Raw genomic sequence first — 19,561 nt, 5'->3', positions numbered from 1 at the left:
TGATTCTGGGGTTCAGCCTTTTAGAGTGTGATTATGCCAGCAATTAGAACTTCAGGGGATAGGACTCTGGAAAACCATCAGGAATGCTAGTGGGGAAACAGACAAAATAATTTTCTAGAAAACAGAAATGATCGGCTGGGCGTGGTGGCTTACGCCTGTAATCCCAGCACTCTAGGAGGCCAAGGCAGGTGGATCACCTGAGGTCGTGAGTACGAGACCAGCCTGACCAACATGGAGAAACCCCGTCTCTACTAAAAATACCAAAATTAGCCAGGCATGGTGGCACATGCCTGTAATCCCAGCTACTTGGGAGGCTGAGGCAGGAGAATCACTTGAACCCAGGAGGTAGAGGTTGCAGTGAGCCGAAATTGCACCACTGCACTCCGACAGAGCGAGATTCCGTCTCAAAAAAAAAAAAAAAAAAACCAAAACAAAACCCAAAAAAAGAAGAAAAAGAAAAAAGAGCCAGAGCCCTCAGCACATTAGTGCTAACATAGATTAACATGTGCCCAGTTCTCAATCACGTTATCTCAATCTCACAACCTCAGGAGGCAGATGCTATTTTCATTATCCTCACTTTAGAGGTGAGGAAACAGAGCTTTCAGAGGCTAAGGGATAGAGCTGGGATTCAAAATGAGTTATCTCTTCACTATTTACATGTATTTTACAGTTGCCCTAGGTTGCAACCCTTGACTCCAAAAAAAGGAGCAGGGACCTGGGCTTCTAATTTTGGATATACTTACAAGAATCTCTTTGCCTCATCTTTCAGATAAATCTCCAAGAGTGAAATTTTTTTATAGAATACAGCTAATAAAGTCAGAAAGAATGATAAATTAGAAAATCCTCATTATGTAATCCCTAATGAATTACCAGATCAAAGCTGGGTGGATCATAATTTAAGTGAAAGGCTGGTTGGGAACTTGAAAGTCAGGTCACTCCTTGTGTGATGCAAAAGCAAGTACTTATCACCTTCTAATATATTCCTGCTAAAAATATTAGAACATGAGTCTGCATGAGCCTCTAGATCTACTAGTTTACAGGAAAAGTGGATGATAGTGGCACATAGTTAACAACACTACAGAGATACAACTGTATGTAGAACACGAGAAAATTCTAGGGTAAACACCTAGTTATTTCAACAAATAAAGAAAAAAAGGAACTATTAAGTATTCTTTAAGTAACTTAAAGGAACATCAACAAAATACAACGTGTGACTCTTATTTGGATTCTGGTTCAGACAAATCAACAAAAGACTATCTGATAACTGAAGAAAATTAAACATCATCTATTATCAGATGATATTAGATAATAATTAGAAATCACTATTCATTTTGTTGGCAATTATAATAGTATTGTTTTATATACTTTATGGTTAAGTCCTCACAGTTATTCTTGAAAACCAAATGGAATACTTATTACATGAAAACTTCTACACCTCCACATCAGTATTTTATAGAAAAATAAGCTTTATTTCAAAGCAATCTGAAAACAGCAGTCAGGGGGACCACATTTACAAACTGATAGGAAGGAGCACACAGTTACATGTCCATTTAGCAAGGTCTCAAGTCAGGAATCTCACCAATTCCTGCCCAACACCTACTCAGTTTCCTCTTCAGGTTGAAACTAAAAAGTAGACTTGAACATCCCAGTGATGTCTTTGTTATCCAAACATGCTCCAAGTTCAGGAAAGAGGACACCTGGGCTCAACTTATTGAGGGATTTGCTTAATTATTTAAAAAATATTTACATTGAGAATACAGCTAAGTTAGTAGCTTTCTTCACATTTTCACGTTTTGAAAGAGCCACAGAGGTTTCATTCATGTTTTAACCAGTTGAGTTGGTAAAGACCCTGTCTCCATTTTGTAAGAGATGGATTACATTCAATTACTCCTCACGACAGCCAAATGGAAGATTATTCTATTGCTTTTGAAAGATTATTCCATTGCTTTTGAAGTGCTGGTTGGACTGGCATCTGCAATGGTAGCCAAATAAATGAGATTTCTATGTAACACATGCTGGTACCTATGGGCAAAAAAACAGGCAAAAATCAGAGGCTTGTTTTTACCGACCATGAACAAAAAACTGGAAAATAATTTACCCACTCTAGTGGAATGGCTCATCCACTGACTGGATGATTCAGTGTTATCAACCTTCTTGTTTAACATATTTAAAGAAAATATAGTCAGATTCTCACCCATTCTTACTGATTACTTTCATAGCTACCATCATTTCTTGCTTGAACTATTGCAGTAGACACCTAGTCTCCCAGATCTATCTTTGCGCACCTACTTTATTCTCCACACAACAGCCTGAGAGATCACTGTACAATTTAAATCAAAATCATGTTATATGTCTATTCAAAACCTTCCAAAGGCTCCCATCTCATTCAGAGTAAAGGTGAGCTGTTCTTGTGTCCTAATAAGGCCCTACATGATGGGGGCCTCCAGTCCCCCTCTGATCTCACCTCTTATGGCTATACCTTTGTTCACTGAATACTGGCCACAGTGGCCTCCTTCTGTGACTTGAAGATATCCGGCACACTCCTACTAGGGAGCTTTTCCACCTGATGCTTTCTCTGTCTTACTTATCTCACTATGCCTTACTACTGCATAGCTGGCTCCCTTACCCCAGGTCTCTACTCAAATGTCACCTTATCAGACATACCATGTATAAAATAGCACTCCTCCCCCCACTTACTCTGCTTTATTCTTATTCAAAGCACTTATTATTATGTGCCTAATTATACATTTCCTTATAGATTCTAGAGTCTAGAATGTCAGCTCTGTGAGTGCAGAGCTGGTATCTGTTTTACTATGGATTTCCCAGAGTCTGAAACAGTGCCTGGTACCAGGAGTACAATTGTCCCTTGGTATCCACAGAGGATTGGTTCCAGGACACCTCCCTCCTCCCCTTAGATATCAAAATCTGAGGATGCTCGAGCTCAAGTCCCTTATATAAAATGGCATAGTATTTGTATATAACCTACACACAGCCTTCCATATCATATACTTTAATTAATTAATTTATTTATTGAGACGGAGTCTTGCTCTGTCACCCAGGCTAGAGTGCATTGGCGCAATCTCAGCTCACTGTAACCTCCACCTCCCAGGTTCAAGCAATTCTCCTGCCTCAGCCTCCCGAGTAGTCTGGGACTACAGGCATAAGCCACCATGCCCAGCTAATTTTTTTGGTATTTTTAGTAGAGACGGGGTTTCTCTGTGTTGGCCAGGCTGGTCTTGAACTCCTGACCTCATGATCTGTCTGCCTCGGCCTCCCAAAGTGCTGGGATTACAGGCGTGAGCCACCGTGCCTGGCCCCGGTTTTTGTTGTTGTTGTTGTTATTGTTGTTTTTGTTTTTGGTTTTTTTGAGACAGAGTTTCACTCTTGTTGCCCAGGCTGGAGTGCAATGGTGCAATCTCGGCTCACTGCAACCTCCACCTCCTGGGTTCAAGCAATTCTCCCGCCTCGGCCTCCCAAGTAGCTGGGATTACAGGCACACACCACGCCTGGCTAATTTTTGTATTTTTAGTTTTTAGTAGAGATGGGGTTTTGCCACGTTGGCCAGGCTGGTCTTGAACTCCTGACCTCAGATGATCTGCCCGCCTCAGCCTCCCACTGTAATGCCACAGTGCTGGGATTACAGGCGTGAGCCACCACACCTGGCTCACAGTTTAAATAATCTCTAGATTACTTATAATAACTAATACAACTTAAATGCCATATAAATAGTTGTTATACTGTATTGTTTTTTATTGTTGTGTTGCTATTTTTTATTGTTTTGTGCTCCCCAATATTTTTGAAATGCAATGCAGAACCCATGGATACAGAGGACCAACTGTACTTATAAAATATCTGTTCAACAACTTCAAGAAGGGACAAAACATTTTCATGATCAACATAAGTTTACGGTGGGGGGGGGGGTAGAGTTCTTCACCCAAAAAAAATAAATCAGACAAGGGGTCAGAAAGCATGGCCTGTGCAATTGAAAAACCCCACTAGGAGATTTTGATAACTTTCTTACCCTTGGGTTGAGAATTACTGTACCAAATGGAACGTTTTGCAACCATTTTTCATATAGAAAAAGGAGAAGGTATTTACTATAAACTTTTAAAAATCAAATTACCAAATGCCAGAGTCAGATGTAAAGATTTACCCAAAAACTGATATCTCTACTATTCTATTAAGGTATTCAGTGAGGGACTGTAGGTAATTTTTCTAGGGGGTAGGGATTGTGAAACATTTCTTCAGTAACAATGAAATAATATATTTTTCTATAAGAAATGGGTATAAGGTCGGCCGTGGTGGCTCATGCCTGTAATTCCAACACTTTGGGAGGTCGAGGTGGGTGGATCATCTGAGGTCAGGAGTTTGAGACCAGTCTGGCCAACATGGTGAAACCCTGTCTCTACTACAAATATAAAAATTAGCAGGGCGTGGTGGCACACGCCTGTAGTCCCAGCTACTCGGAGGCTGAGGCACGAGAATTGCTTGAACCTCAGAGGTGGAGGTTGCAGTGAGCCGAGATTGCACCACTGCACTCCAGCCTGGGTGACAGAGGGAGACTGTCTCAAAAAGAAAAAAAAAAGAAAAGAAAAAAATGGGCGTAATACCTGGACTAGATTCGGAAAAGAGACTCAGACTCTATTTTCTCTCATTTTGGTATCTACTTAGGGAGTGCATTAAATTATTATGCAGAATTTACCTTTGACTTAACTTGTAAATCCTTTGTTTGTCTTTGTGTATGTGTCACTAACAGACTGACGGGAAGTTAGAAATGAGAGGGAGCTTAGCAGCCAAATGGCCTGACCCCTTCACTTAACAGAGAAAGGATGAAGCACGGATCCAAGATGAGAAAGGGGCCATGGCTCTAATCTCCTGAGCCTAGTTTTCTGTGTGCTCTCACCCCCATCCCTGTTGTCATCAGCCGGCATAGCTTTGAGTGAAGGAGGCTTTGCAGTGAGAATAATTCACGTTTTGAAGAAAGAGCCACGTCTGACTCCAGGCTCCGCAGTGTACTCGTTGTATGGTCTTGGGCAGGTTGGCAAACTCTTTGAGCCTCTCTTTCCTCAGTTCAAAGAGGGGCTTAACTGCGATCAATCACCCAAGACTCTTAGTTCGAGAAAGCACCTTATCACACAGGTTTCCCCTCTACCCACAGGTCAGGGGCGCGGGGGTGGGGGCACTTACTGGACGCACTCGTTCCCGCGGCCCTTGTTCTGATACTCCACAATACAGCGGATCAGCTGGTCATTCTCCTCAAGGAGCTGAAAGATCAGAGAAAGAAAGGGTCAGTGCAGGCCGGGCGCAGTGGCTCACGCCTGTAACCCCGGCCCTTTGGGAGGCCGATCTAGGCGGATCACGAGGTCAGGAGTTCGAGACTAGCCTGGCCAACATGGGGAAACCCCATACTAAAAATACAAAAATTAGCCGGGAGTGGCGTCGCGCTCCTGTAATCCCAGCTACTCAGGAGGCTGAGGCAGGAGACTCGCTTGAAGCCAGGAAGCGGTGGTTTCAGTGAGCCAAGATGCGCCACTGCACTCCAGCCTGGGCGACAGAGCGGGACTCCGTCTCAAAAAAAAAAAAAAAAAAAAAAAAAAAAAAGAAAGGAGAGAAAGGGTTAGTGCAGTGTGACGTCTGGACGGCGGGGGACCGAACCCCATGCCGGGGTCCTGCCCCGGCGCCTGTGCTGATTTCGTGCCCATCTCACCCCGCACCCCGGCTGCTCAGCACCCTTCACAGTCATCTGGGAGGCCGCTCACTACAGGATGCTTCTCGCACCCCGCAGCCCCTCGGGATCCCGACTTCTCTCCGCCCGCCCGCCCGCGTGGATGCTCACCCGCTGGATAGTCTCTTGATTGACTTCCGCCTTGCCCCTCAGCCAGTCCGGTACGAAGGCCACCGACATCCCGAGGAACCTCCGGAACCACGACCGCCAAGCGACTCGATCCACGATAGGTGGGGCCTACGCTCTCGAAGTTGATTGGATGCTCCCGCCTACAGGGCGGGGGACAGAAGGGACGTCATTTGTGACTGGACGCGCATGAGCTATACTCAGCGCTTTCCTCGGTCCCAGCCCCCAAAACGCCGGGGGCGTTTTCGTATCCTTTGCACTTGCGCAGTCTGGAGAGCGAAACTTGTGGGTTGGGGCTGGGTCTACTGCTGACCTACCTGGCGTCAGCACCTCCAGTGTTAGGCTGTGCATGCTTTTTTTTTTGAGATGGAGTCTCGCTCTGTCGCCCAGGCTGGAGTGCAGTGGCGCATCTCGGCTCACTGCAAGCTCCGCCTCCTGGGACTACAGGCGCCCGCCACCACGCCCGGCTAATTTTTTGTATTAGTAGAGACGGGGTTTCACCATATTAGCCAGGATGGTTTCGGTCTCCTGACCTCGTGATCCGCCCGCCTCGGCCTCCCAAAGTGCTGGGTGTGCATACTTAATCTATCTGCAGGAGCTGTTTGCTCGGCTTCACCCAGCATGTCTGGCACTCAGATACATGGCTTCAGATCCATTGTCCTCTCTACATCACTCTGTGCCTCCAGGTCTGCATCTGGAGCATGAACATTGGCTATGGCATTGTCTCCTGCCAGGCCAAATCTGCAGGGCCAGGAAAACTTTGGTATTAGCTTTACTCTTTGCTGAACGAGAAATTCGCGTTTTCCCACATAGCCTGGACTTATTTGGGGCAGGAATAACGCTTATTAGGTTGGCAACCCTAAAAAGCAGTGGTATTTTCTCCATCTTACAGATGACGAAACAGGTTAAGTAACTTGCCCAAGGTTCCTTAGCAAAGCCAGTCTCTGAATATGGGCAGTCTGGCTTTAGAACTCTCACCCTTAACAACCCGGGACTGCCCAGGCACCATACCGCAAAGGTGGTGTGCCGCAAGATGCAAGGAGGAAGCTGGACATACCTTCTTGGGCCACATGGTTACTCCTGGTGACCACTACAACTGAATTGGTTGTAGTCTTCTAGACCAGTGGTCCCCAGCCTTTTTGGCACCAGGAATTGGTTTCGTGGAAGACAATTTTTCTTGTCTTCCACGGAGGTGGGGGTGGTTTTGGTATGAAACTCTTTTACCTCACATCAGCAGGCATTAGATTCTCATTAGGAGCGCTCAACCTAGATCTCTTGCAAGTCCAGTTCACAATAGGGTTCACGCTCCTGTGAGAATCTAATGCTCCCGCTGATCCTAATGCCCCCGCTGATCTGAGGGGGCAGAATGCTCGGCGGTAATGCTTATCCGCCCTCTGCTCACCTCCTGCTGTGCGGTACCGGTCCCGTGTTCTAGCCATCCGTGGTGGATGTGGTAACAAGATTCGTTTTCCCTGGAGTGAGCAGCGGCCACTTCATTTAGGAGGGAGATCTTGGGAACCTACACTCCTAAAAAGGGGAGGTCCCTAGAGCTTTATTCCCCTGAGTGGTGGCCCTGATCCTGAGCAAGCTCATCTGCTTTACTGGGCTTTCTCTCCACAATCCCTTTATTCAAACCTGTGAAAAGGCAGCTTTCATCCCATTTCTTTTTTCTTTTTTTTTTTTTGAGACAGAGTCTCGCTCTGTCACCCAGGCTGGAGTGCAGTGGTGTGATCTCGGCTCACTGCAACCTCTGCCTCCCGGGTTCAAGCGATTCTCCTGCCTCAGCCTGCTGAGTAGCTGGAATTACAGGTGCCTGCCACCACACCCAGCTAGTTTTTTTTTTTTTTTGGTATCTTTAGTAGACATGGGGATTCACTATATTGGTCAGGCTAGTCTTGAACTCCTGACCTCGTGATCCGCCCGCGTCGGCCTCCAAAAGTGCTGGGATTACAGGTGTGAGCTACTGTGCCCGGCCTGCTTTCATCCCATTTCACAGAGAGGTAAACCCGGTGAGAGAAGTGAGGTAACACCTGAGCTGGGGCGGACTCAGGGCTTCCTGGTTACCAAGCCTGCACTGTTAACTCCGCATCAGGCTTCCTCCTCAGGAAAATTCCCCAGAGCTTTCAGAGAAACAGAGTGGGCAGAAAAGGAACCATCAGGAGCAGGATGCAGGTCTTCCTTAGTTCCACTCAGCCCTATACCTGTTTAGACAAGTGAGGAATGACAATAACATGAGATGGTCCAGACAACAATCCTCCCACCTGTGAAAGCTTCCCTGGGATTACGGGCATGAACCACCATGCCCGGCCTATACTTTTGTTCATAAAGTTTAAGTGACTTGCTTACCAATCTTATGCAAAATTTCATGTAATTTATATAATACTATATAACATAATGCTACATATGGTATGTATATATACACACAAAGATCTGTCCTGGGTATTAAGTATCTTACCTGTAGGCTTTATGTTTATGGCTCTGAAATGGAGGGAACTGGGACATACATGTTTTGAGGAATAAAGTGAAGGGGTTTTTTTGTTGTTGTTGTTTTTTGATACAAAGTCTTACTCTGTTGCCCAAGCTGGAGTGCATTGGCGCAATCTCAGCTCACTGTAACCTCCACCTCCCAGGTTCAAGCAATTCTCCTGCCTCAGCCTCCTGAGTAGTCTGGGACTACAGGCATAAGCCACCATGCCCAGCTAATTTTTTTTGTATTTTTAGTAGAGATGGGGTTTCTCTGTGTTGGCCAGGCTGGTCTTGAACTCCTGACCTCATGATCTGTCTGCCTCGGCCTCCCAAAGTGCTGGGATTACAGGCGTGAGCCACCGTGCCTGGCCCCGGTTTTTGTTGTTGTTGTTGTTGTTATTGTTGTTTTTGTTTTTGTTTTTTTGAGACAGAGTTTCACTCTTGTTGCCCAGGCTGGAGTGCAATGGTGCAATCTCGGCTCACTGCAACCTCCACCTCCTGGGTTCCAGCAATTCTCCTGCCTCAGCCTCCCAAGTGGCCAGGATTACAGGCATGCACCACCACGCCCAGCTAATTTTGTGTTTTTGGTAGAGATGGGGGTTTTTACCATGTTGGTCAGGCTGGTCTTGAACTCCTGACCTCAGGTGAACCACCCACCTCAGCCTCCCAAAATGCTGAGATTACAGGTGTGAGCCACAGAGCCTGGCCTAAAGCGAAGGTTTTGAGTGAGGTTTATATAAGGATTTGATTTTTTTTTTTTTTTGAGACGGAGTCTCGCTCTGTCGCCCAGGCTGGAGTGCTGTGGCACGATCTCGGCCCACTGCAAGCTCCGCCTCCCAGGTTCATGCCATTCTCCTGCCTCAGCTTCCCCAATAGCTGGGACTACAGGCGCTCGCCATCACGCCCGGCTAATTTTTTGTTTTTTTTTTTTTTTTTTTTTTTAGTAGAGACGGGGTTTCACTGTGTTAGCCAGGATGGTCTCGATTTCCTGACCTCGTGATCCGCCTGCCTCGGCCTCCCGAAGTGCTGGGATTACAGGCGTGAGCCACCGCACCTGGACTGATTGGTTTTTTAACATTAAAGTTTCTATCAGGTAAAAAAAAAATGAGATGGTGTTAGGGTGAGGCAGGTGTTATAGGGGACCAACCTGTTCCAGCATACAGGGAAAGACCTCCAGAAGAAAAGGTTTATAAAGGCAGTATAAAGGCAAAGTGGAGGTTAAGCAGGACACAGGTGTCCAGATTCTGTACTCTCCTAGGAGCAATGGGAGCCATGGATGGTTTTAGGCAGAAGAATGATGAAGTCCGAGATGCATTTAGAGTTTTATTGGCTGTAACATGGTGAAAGTTAGGGAAGACGCCCAGATGAGAAACAAAAAGAACGGTGACAAGGCTGCTACAAGCATGCAGGCCAGAGATAGTGGGAGCAATGAGAAAAGAAGTGTGTGCATTTGAAAGACATTAGAAGTAGATTTGGCAGGCCTTAGTGATCAAGTGGGGAGGGAAAGAAAAGGGAAATTAGGGATGCCTTCTGGGGTTCTGGGTTAAGCAACTGAGAAACTGGTGATGCCCCTTATGGAGGCAGGGAACAGTGGGGGAGATGCTGGAGTGGAAATGAAGGTGATATATTCAGTTGTGGAAATGTACAGTGTGAGGTGATGTCAAACGATGTTGAGGCTTGTGGCTATTTGGGGCTGTAACTCAGGGACAAAGGCTAGGTTGGAGATACAGCTTTGAGAAACATCACTTGTAGAAACTGACTGGAACTATGTAGTGGATAAGACTGCCTAAGGAGAATGTGATAGTTTCTCTTATGGCAGAGGAAAAGAAGCTGCACTGGAGACTGAGGGGAGAAAGAGACTAGAGATATAGGAAGAGGAAAACCAGGAGAGTGGGGTTATGGCTTTTTTTTTTTTTTTAAACAGTGACTGAAAAGGACATACAGGACAGCAATGACAAATGCTGTTGAAAGGTCAAGGAAGGGGTGGGTGCAGTGGCTCACACCTATAATGCCAGCACTTTGGGAGGCCGAGGTAGGCAGATCACTTGAGGTCAGGAGTTTGAGACCAGCCTGGCTAACATGTTGAAACCCTGTCTCTACTAAAAATACAAAAATTAGCCAGGCATGGTGGCACAGGCCTGTAGTCCCAGCTACTTGGGAGGCTGAGGCTGGAGGATCACTTGAATCCGGCAGGCAGAGGTTGCAGTAAGCCTCAGTGCCATTGCACTCCAGCCTGGGTGACAGAGCGAGACTCTGTCTCAACAACAACAAAAGAACAAGGAAGAATAAAGACTAGGTCTTTGAGGAGGGCATTTTCAGTGATATGGTGAAACAGGTATCAGAACTGCAGGGGACTGAGAAATGATGAAAGGTGAAGGTGAAGCAATGGAGTGTTCACATATAGACCACTTTTTCCATGAGGTTTGGTTGTAAAGGGGAGAGGGGAAAGAAGGTGGTAGCTGGAAGGAGAGGAGTTGTCTGGAGCTGAGGGACATCACTTTGATGGTTGCTCTTTCTTCAGTAATGGAGGTTCCTGGGAGAGCAAGCGGGGGAGGGGGGGTTGAAGAGTGGGAGATCTGGGGAGCATGCAGGATATTTGGAAGTTGATTTTGGGGGAGAGCTGGAGAGAGAGCTGCCTTGGCAAATAGGACCGCTGAAAGGTGTTGAGGACCTAGTTGAAGTTGACAATGTATGTAGCACTGATCTGTGTGGTTGTGAGATTTTGTCCAGCAGCACTTAGAGCCAAGAAGCAGATTCAGAGAAGACAGAAGGTTGGATTCTTCCAGGATTGTAGTGCTGCCAGATGGGTGTTACTATCCTTCTAGTTATGCCAGAAAGATAACTGTGCAAGGAATATAAGTATATTGGGAAGAATGTGATGGAGGTGATAAACCCTGAACTCTCAGCTGATGGGGAAGGAAGTGAAGACTCGATGGAGCTTATAAATAAAACAAAGTAGAGGGACAAATGAACTGGAAGTTTCTGCAGGCTAGAGAAACCATGAAAGGAATTCAGAGAATAGCAGGACAGATGAAAGATCAGGTGTCTGCATTTATAACTTCAGAGGTGGAGCTCTTCTGTGGTCCAGGGTGTTACCCTAGGAGTGGAGGACTGAAGAGGACTGGAAGAGAAAGACTCTGGAGTTGACTGTGAACCTGGAGCCAAAGTGACCAATGATTGGAGATGAGAGCTAGGACTTTAGGTACTACATCTCACCCCTGTTGTCCAATCTACCATAGTGCCTGAACCACACCAGTTGCACCAGTCAGAGAGTGTAAGGTCCTGTTCTAAAGCACTCGCACCACAAGTTTTGAGAGCCCAATTCCCCATATTTGTTTGTTTTGTTTTGTTTTGTTTTGTTTTGTTTTTTGAGATGGAGTTTCGCTCTTGTAGGTCAGGCTGGAGTGCAATGGTGCGATCTCGGCTTACTGCAGCCTCCTCCTTTCAGGTTCAAGTGATTCTCCTGCCTCAGCCTCCCAAGTAGCTGGGATCACAGATGTCCACCATCACGCCCGGCTAATTTTTGTAATTTTTCAATAGAGATGGGGTTTTGCCATGTTGGACAGGCTGGTCCCTGACCTCGTGATCCACCCACCTTGGCCTCCCAAAGTGCTGGGATTATAGGTGTGAGCCACCACACCTGGCCCCAATTCCCCATATTTGAAGAGCACTTATGCTACAGGGTTTTCAATTGCCTTTACCAACCGTGAATCTCCTGGTTTTTCTCCTTCTTTGTGCCTGTTATGACCTACCCTCATTATCAGAGACTCATTGTGGGAGGGGACTACACAAGGGTATAAATCCCAGGAGGTGGTGAACCCTGGAGGCTATCTTAGACTGTATCACAATTCTCTTCAGTTTTCATTTTGTAATTTTTCTCTGGCTATGTAAGCCCCACTTCGATTTCCGCCCATACGATGCTGACTTTCAAAAGTCTATGTCCCGGCTAGGCGTGGTGGCTCACGCCTGTAATCCCAGCACTTAGGGAGGCCAAGGCGGGCGGATCACTTGAGGCCAGGAGTTCAAGACCAGCCTGGCCAATATGGTGAAACCCCCGTCTCTACTAAAAATACAAAAATTAGCTGGGCGTGTTGGCAGATGCTTGTAATCCCAGCTACTTGGGAGGCAGAGGCAGAAGAATCACTTGAGCCTGGGAGGCGGAGGTTGCAGTGAGCCGAGATTGTGCCACTAAACTCCAACCTAGGCCACAGAGTGAGACTCAGCCTCAAAAAAAGCCTGTGTTCAGCCCAGACCTCTACATTGACCTGCAACCTGTATATGCAACTGCTGTGTTGACATCTGTATTAGTCAAGGTTCTCCAGAGAGAAAGAACCAATGTGATATCTATATATCTACAATATAGATCTATATCTATAGATATATGGGAGGGGATTTATTAGGGGAACTGGCTCACATAGTTATGGAGGCTGAGAAGTCCCACAATAGGCCATCTACAAGTTGGAGAACCAGGGAGGCTGGTAGAATGCTTCAGTTCAAGACTACCTTGTCTTAGACTTGGCCTCAGAACCAGGGAAGCTGAATGGTGTATCTCCCAGTCCAAGGCCCAAGCCGGGAGAACCTGGGGAACCACTGGTACAAGTCTTGGAGTCCAAAGGCTCAATACTTGCTAAGTGAATAAATGGACGGACTCTACTACCTAATCTCCTACAGTTAGGAGATTAGGGGAACGGGGAATTCTGATGCCAAGGGCAGAAGAGGGGTGTCCCAACTCCGGAATAGAGAATTTGCCTTTCCTCTGCCTTTTTGTTCTATTAGATGGTGCCTGCGCATATTGGATGAGGACAGATCTTCCTTACTCAGTCCATTGACTTAAATGCCAATATCTTCTGGGAACACTCTCATAGACATACCCAGAAGTAATGTTCCCCCAGCTACCTGAGTATCCCTTAACCTAGTCAGGTTGACATCTAAAACTAATCATCGCAAAATCCTAACCAAGTCTCAAAGGTGCCTCAAATTCAACTTGTCTAAGATGGAGCTCAAGATCAATCTTATCTCCTCTTCCAGTGTTCTCCATATCTGTGAATCCCTCCACCATCCATCCATTTATCCAAGGCTGAACAGTGGCATCATCCTTGAAGCTGCTTCATCGCCCCTTCACATCCAACTCATCACCAAGTCCTATTGATTTTGCTCCTACATTTCTCTGCAGCCTTCTTAGATCTCTTTTTCTTCACTCTCACCCTAGTCCACACTCCAGCTCCATTCTCTCTTGCCCAGATGACTGCACTGGCTCCCAGGCCAGTCCCACCTTAGCTCTATTGAGACTTCTCCATTTTGATCTGCACTTTAGCAGCCAAAGTGAGTTTTATAAAATGCAATTTTGACCAGTGTTCTATGGTCCTAAACTTTCCACTATGGTCCATAAAATCCTACATGGTCCTGCCCCTTCTATTCGCTCTAGTGGATCTCACTCCACTCCTTTATTCTCTAAACTCTGAGTTTCTTTTCTTTTTGTGGTAAAATGTACATAACCATTTTTAAGTGTGCAGATCTGTGGCATTTGGTACATTCACATTGTTGTGTGATCATCACTACTATCCATTTCCAGAACTGTTTCATCTTCTCCAGCTGAAATTCTGTACCTATTAAGCACTAACTTTCCCTTTCCCCCTTTCTGGGTTTCTTTTCATCCCTCAAAGGAGCTCTGCTGCCTTCCACAGAGTTCTTATATACATGCTAATCTCTCCATCTGAAACACACTTCCTCTCCCCTTTGCCTAGTTAGCCTCCTGTGATTACCAACACCAGCCTAGAAGCGTCTGTAAATTCTCCCAAAACCCCTGCTCCTCCCTGAAGAGCAGTTTGTATTTATACAGGTGTTTGATTGTTTGAAGGGTGCTCTCACCCTGCCTCCTCTCTTAACATAGTTTTTCGTGTCAGGAATTCCTCGCTTTGTTCACAACCCCTGGCACATAGCAGGTGCTCAATACTTGCTAAATGAATAAATGGACGGACTCTGCTACCTAATCTCCTTCCAGCCGGTCATCCATCTGTGGGTGCCTCCGCCCCCAGCTTGGGGTGTGTCCCCCTGGGTCGGACTTTGGCGCCCCATCCAGGCTGGCAGTAGGTTGTGCTCTTTGGTTTGCCTATCTCGGGCCTCCCGCCCAGCCGCGCGGACCGCAGAACATACGCCCCGGGCGTATCACTCTGTCACGCGGAGCCTCCCCGCCTCCAGACGTCAGTCCGGTTGCTACCCCGGCAGGAATCGAGCTTAGATCACGAAGGCTCCTTCTCACCTCCGGACGTGAGAATTACAGGCTTGGACCTCAAACCGCCGCGGTGAGAGCCGGGAGGTGGGAATTAAGTTGGGAGGCGCGCGCCCCCGTCACACTCCCTCTCTGTTTGGGTCGCAGCCCTTTAAGAACCACTACGTTCGCGCCTTCGCCGGGACGGGGGCTGTGGAGGCGCGCCGGGATTGGTCGGTTTGGGTGCGGGTGTCGCTTAGCAGCAGCGAATGCGGGGTAGGGGGGAGGTGGGGAGGCTCAAGGCTCGCGCACGCGCACCACGGCCTACCTGCGCCTGGGCTGCCGGTGAGCTGGGCCGAGTCCTCCCGGTCGGCTAAGGTTGCTGAGGAGGCGGCGGGTAGCTGGCAGGCGCCTACTTCCGAAGGCCGCCGTCCGGGCGAGGTGAGGGCTGGCGGGCGGAGGCGGGTGCCGCGGCCCGTTAGCCAAGAGCAGGCGGGTTAGGGTGTGGCGCAGGGCGGGCCCAGAGGTGGAGGCGGCCCAGGGCCCACCCGGCCCTCAGTCCCGGCCTTGACCATGGGGCTCCCCACGGGGCTTCACTGGGCTTCTTGGAGTCCTCTGTCCCCTTTCTCCCTCCAGCCTGTTCCCGGACACCGGGACCACCCAAGGCACGCGCCTGCAGGAACCCTGGGCTGACAGATGGGCGCCAAGGGCTTCTCCCAGTTGGAAGAGATGGGGAGTGAGAAAGGGGACGATTGTTTCTTTAACCATTCACGAAGCTCACGTCAGAGCATTGTTTAATCTGAATAGCAAACTTCCCTTAGCATGCCCGTGTTATTAGACTTTAAATATTGGATACACTGAACCAACTTTTCAGAGCACTAGGTGTAGGACGTTCCATTACAGGTTTTGTGTTCATTACAGATTTACACATGTACCTCCAGAGCCAGAAGGATAAAGCACTCGGGGAAAAATTAGGTTTGTAGAAATAAAAGCCACGAAAGACTATTGCCAGTGTGGAAAGTAATTGGTGAAATTTGTGACATGGTCAGAAAAAAATACAGCTCAGAACCAACATATAGGGTAATATTTAATTACATTTTGCAGAGAAGAGTTGATCCCACTAAAGATAATTTTAGTAAAATGAAAAATGGAAGCAACTGGAAATGGTTTAACGTTGCCAGATAGAATTAAATAAACAAATAGTGTTTCCTCTGGAAAGTACATTTTGGACAATGTTAATAGCTCTGATTTAAGTGTTTGCATTTGCAACAGAAGCCATCTTGGAGTCAGTGTTTTTTATTCTTAGAATAACTTAGAAATCAACTAAATTCAAAAAGTAACATGATCATAGAGAGGACAACCTGACTTCAAGGTAGTACAGTGGATAAAGAGCAGTTGTAACAAGTGTAATCTCAGGCTCCTTCCTCTACCAACAGGTCTCTGATTAGCTTATTAGTGCTCTAAGGAGAAGAAATTATTTTAGAGAAAGGGAGTAGCTGTAATTCCCAAGGTTGGATTTGTAGAAGAAGGATGTGGTGGAAAGATCGTAGGCTTTAGAATATTTGAAGTAAGGAAGTCTGGGTTGAATCTGGCTTTACCTCTTGAGCCTTACAGCTGCAGTTTTCCCACCTATCCGGTGTAGATTATGTCTACCTTATAGTTACAAGCATTTAATAACATTATCAGTGTAAAAGGTCCTATCAAGTTTAGTTCCCTACCCCTCTTAGTTCCTAACAAATGACAAAACTGACCTCTACCCTCCTCTTCACTCCATCCCCAAGCAACTTGGAGCCTTAATAGAATCTACAGATTTGGTAACCAGTTCTCAAGTCCTGTGGCTGAAGGTGAATTCAGTAAGGGTGGCACAACTCAGTTTTGTCTTCTGTATTGTGTATTTGAGTCTTCTGTATTCTGTATATACTTTATGGTGAACACTTTGTGTTTGAATGTTTGTGTGCCAAATGAAGCCTGTTTTGTCTAAATTCCTATTTTGCAAGGTGCAGTCATCTCTCTCTTTCTCTCTGTTTTTCTCTTTCTTTCTGTCTCTCTCAGCCTCTCTCTCTCTCAGTGCATGTGGTAGGGGCTTGAGGAGGGGTTAAGGGTAAAAGGTGGAAATAAAAACAGGATCAAGGGTAGCCTGCAGCATAGGCATAAAGTCTTTGTTAATAGAACAGAGATAATCTATGACATGAACAGTTTATAAACAGATGCTGGGAAGAAGATTTAGGAAATAAGGGAGGCAAATTAAAATATGTTTTTATAAAACCTAGTAACACGGATGCTGTGTATTTGATTATTACTTCACTCTACTTTTAGACAAATTTCATCTGTATAAACCTTTCTCTTTTTCTCTCCAAATACAGATTTATTGTGGAAAAGTGTTCAAACTGTAGATCAGAATTATGGCAAGGGATCTGTAAACCTGCATTTCTTGTTTCAGTGAGCAAAAATAAGGCAGCCCTTAGGTCATTCATTCATTTAACTTAGCAGTGTTTACTGAGTGCTTCCTAATATGTACCAGGCAAGGTAGTAGGTTATGACATCCACTGCCTTGTGGAAGGATCTGGTAAGATCTGGAAGACATTCCAGTGTCTCTTTGTATGAACATTCTGAAGCTGCCTTTGTCCTTGTGGAATTGATTTTTCTTTTCTTTTCTTTTTTCTTTTTTTTTTGTTTTGTTTTGTTTTTTGAGACAGGGTCTCACTTTGTTGCCCAGGCTGGAGTGCGGTGATGCAGTCGCAGCTCACACAGCCTTGACCTCCTGAGCTCAAGTGATCCTCCCACCTCAGACTCCCAAGTAGCTGGGACCACAGGTGTGTGCCACCATGCCTGGCTTTTTATTTATTTATTTATTTATTTATTTATTTATTTATTTATTTATTTATTTATTTTTTGTAGAGATGGGGTGTCATTGTGTTGCCCAGGCTGGTCTGAAATTCTTGGACTCAAGCAGTCCTCCCGCCTCAGCCTCCCAAAGTGCTGGGATGACAGGTATGAGCCACCATGCTCAGCCTGCTTTCCTAGTTTTTTGTTTTGTTTTGTTTTGTTTTGAGATGGAGTTTTGCTCTTGTTGCCCAGGCTGGAGTGCGATGGCACAATCTCGGCTCACTGCAACCTCTGCCTCCTGGGTTCAAGCGATTCTCCTGCCTCAGCCTTCTGAATAGCTGGGATTACAGGCATGTACCACCATACCTGGCTATTTTTGTATTTTTAGTAGAGATGGGGTTTCTCCATGTTGGTCAGGCTGTTCTCGAACTCCCGACCTCAGGTGATCCGCCTGCCTCTGCCTCCCAAAGTGCTGGGATTACAGGCATGAGCCACTGCACCCAGCCGCTTTCCTGTTTTAAGTTGAATACTAGTTGTCTTTGAGCAGCTTTATTTCAAAGAGTCCTGAGATTATAGTACCTTCCAGTTTGGAAATGTGATGTAGTAAAGGAGCTATTCACTATAAAGTGTGCCCTTCAGTGTTCATGCATAAAACATCAAAATTATAGTTAATTAGCAGATAAGATATTGGTGGGGATATTTAAAAATTATATTTAAACAAAAAAGTATTAGCATAATTTAAGTAACCAGTACATGAGGATCTTAAGTTAATACTTTTTTTCCAGCTTTTATTTTAAGATAATTATAGTTGCAGGAATTTGCAAATATAGTACAGAGAAGTCTCATGTACCCTTCACCTAGTTTTCCCCATTGATTACATATTATATAATTCTAGTAACAGCAACTCCAGGAAATTGATGTTGGTATAATGTGTGTGTGTGTGTGTGTGTAGTACTGTCACTTTATCGTGTGTAGATTCCTGTAATCATCACCGCAATCAAGATACAGAATTATTCCATCACCAGATGCCTTTGGCCGTTCATTCATAGTCACACCCATTCCCTTCCTCTCTACCATCCCTAACCTCTGACAACTGTTTATCAGCCCTCCATTTCTATAATTTTGTCATTTCAAGAATGTTACGTAAAAGGATGCATATAGTATATAACCTTTTGATAACGGGCTTTTTATAACCAAGCATAATGCACTTGAGATCCATTCAAGTTGTTCTGTGTACCAGGACCGTAGTTTATTCTTCTTCTTTGCTGAGTAGTATTCCATGGAATGAATATACTGCGGTTTGTTTAACCATTTACTATTTGTAGGACATTTTGGTTGTTTTCAGGTTTGGTTGTTATAAATAAAGCTGCAATGAGCAATTGTACAGAGGTTTTTGTGTAGACACAAATTTTTATTTCTCTGGGATAAATGTCAGGAGTGTGATTGGTAGATTGTACAATAATTGCACGTTTAGTTTTAAAAGAAACTGCCAAACTGTGTTTTGTTTTTGTTTTTGTTTTGAGATGAAATTTCATTCTGTTGTCCAGGCTGGAGTGCAATGGTGCAGTCTTGGCGCACTGCAACCTCCGCCTCCCAGGTTCAAGTGATTCTCCTGCCTCAGCCTCCCAAGTAGCTGGGATTACAGGTGCCCACCACCATGCCTAGCTAATTTTTGTATTTTTAGTAGAGATGGGGTTTCACCGTGTTGGCCAGGCTGGTCTCGAACCCTTAACCTGAGGTGATCCACTCACCTCAGCCTGCCAAAGTGCTGGGATTACAGGCATAAGCCACTGCGCCTGGCCCAGACTTTTCTAGAGTATACCATTTTACAGTCCAGTAATGCATGAGAGATCCAGTTTGTCTCCATGCTTGCCAGTGTTTGATACTGTCACTATTTATCATTTTAGCTGTTCTGATGGGTAGGTAGTATTATCTCATTGGGGTCTCAAGTTGCATTTTCATAATAGCTCAATATCTTTTCATGCTCTGATTTGCCATCCATATATCCTCTTTGGTGAAATGTCTGTATGTGTGTTTTTCCCATTTTAAAATTGGATTGTTTGTGTTTTTTCACTGTTGAATTTCAAGAGTTCTTTATACATTCTAGATTTGAGTTGCTTATCAGATATGTGGTTTACAGATATTTTCTCCCAATTTCTAGCTTGTCTTTTCATCCTCTTCACATGGGCTTTCCTAGAGAAGCAAAATTG

At 45.6% G+C, this 19,561-nt stretch overlaps 2 protein-coding genes across 18 annotated transcripts in view; one reads left to right on the top strand and one right to left on the bottom strand.

The window, feature by feature from the left end:
- The window catches only part of SEC22C (SEC22 homolog C, vesicle trafficking protein), a 60,615-nt gene that overhangs the window by 11,191 nt on the left and 29,863 nt on the right, over positions 1–19,561 (top strand). For 2 of the 16 annotated variants that reach the window (XM_055109730.3, XM_055109729.3), the window contains exons 1-2: positions 14,833–14,966; positions 17,222–17,338. The exons of 4 other annotated variants lie outside the window; for them this stretch is intronic. The gene's annotated coding sequence lies outside the window, so the exon portion shown is untranslated. Of the gene's footprint in view, positions 1–6,047; positions 6,099–11,377; positions 11,520–14,387; positions 14,620–14,832; positions 14,967–16,334; positions 16,370–17,221; positions 17,339–19,561 lie in introns of those variants that run through there. 10 more of the 16 variants (XM_063602274.1, XM_063602277.1, XM_008951476.7 and 7 more) reach the window with 8 other exon arrangements.
- On the bottom strand, positions 1,447–14,991 carry SS18L2 (SS18 like 2). Of its 2 annotated transcripts, none has more exons than XM_003809284.6 (4): positions 14,854–14,991; positions 5,837–5,994; positions 5,188–5,264; positions 1,447–2,022 (listed from the first exon to the last, which is right to left on the bottom strand). In XM_003809284.6, exons 2-4 carry the CDS (start codon positions 5,903–5,905, stop codon positions 1,935–1,937), a joined length of 234 nt encoding a protein of 77 aa, XP_003809332.1. In that variant the 5' UTR covers positions 5,906–5,994; positions 14,854–14,991; the 3' UTR covers positions 1,447–1,934. The 2 variants fall into 2 exon arrangements, with proteins under 2 accessions (XP_003809332.1, XP_063458351.1); XM_063602281.1 differs by lacking the exon at positions 14,854–14,991 and adding an exon at positions 6,169–6,267.

The sequence above is a fragment of the Pan paniscus genome, chromosome 2 (assembly GCF_029289425.2).
Source record: "Pan paniscus chromosome 2, NHGRI_mPanPan1-v2.0_pri, whole genome shotgun sequence".
NCBI lineage: Eukaryota > Metazoa > Chordata > Mammalia > Primates > Hominidae > Pan > Pan paniscus.
Note: the sequence above shows the minus strand (reverse complement) of the source record. Positions and strands in the feature narration are given on the sequence as shown.

Coding starts and splice junctions, on each gene's coding strand:
- SS18L2 (XM_003809284.6), bottom strand. CDS start 5,905: ATGTCGGTGGCCTTCGTACCGGACTGGCTGAGGGGCAAGGCGGAAGTC. Junction 5,265..5,836: donor ATCAAGAGACTATCCAGCGG/GTGAGCATCCAC, acceptor CTGATCTTTCAG/CTCCTTGAGGAGAATGACCA. Junction 2,023..5,187: donor CGCGGGAACGAGTGCGTCCA/GTAAGTGCCCCC, acceptor TTTTGCCCATAG/GTACCAGCATGTGTTACATA.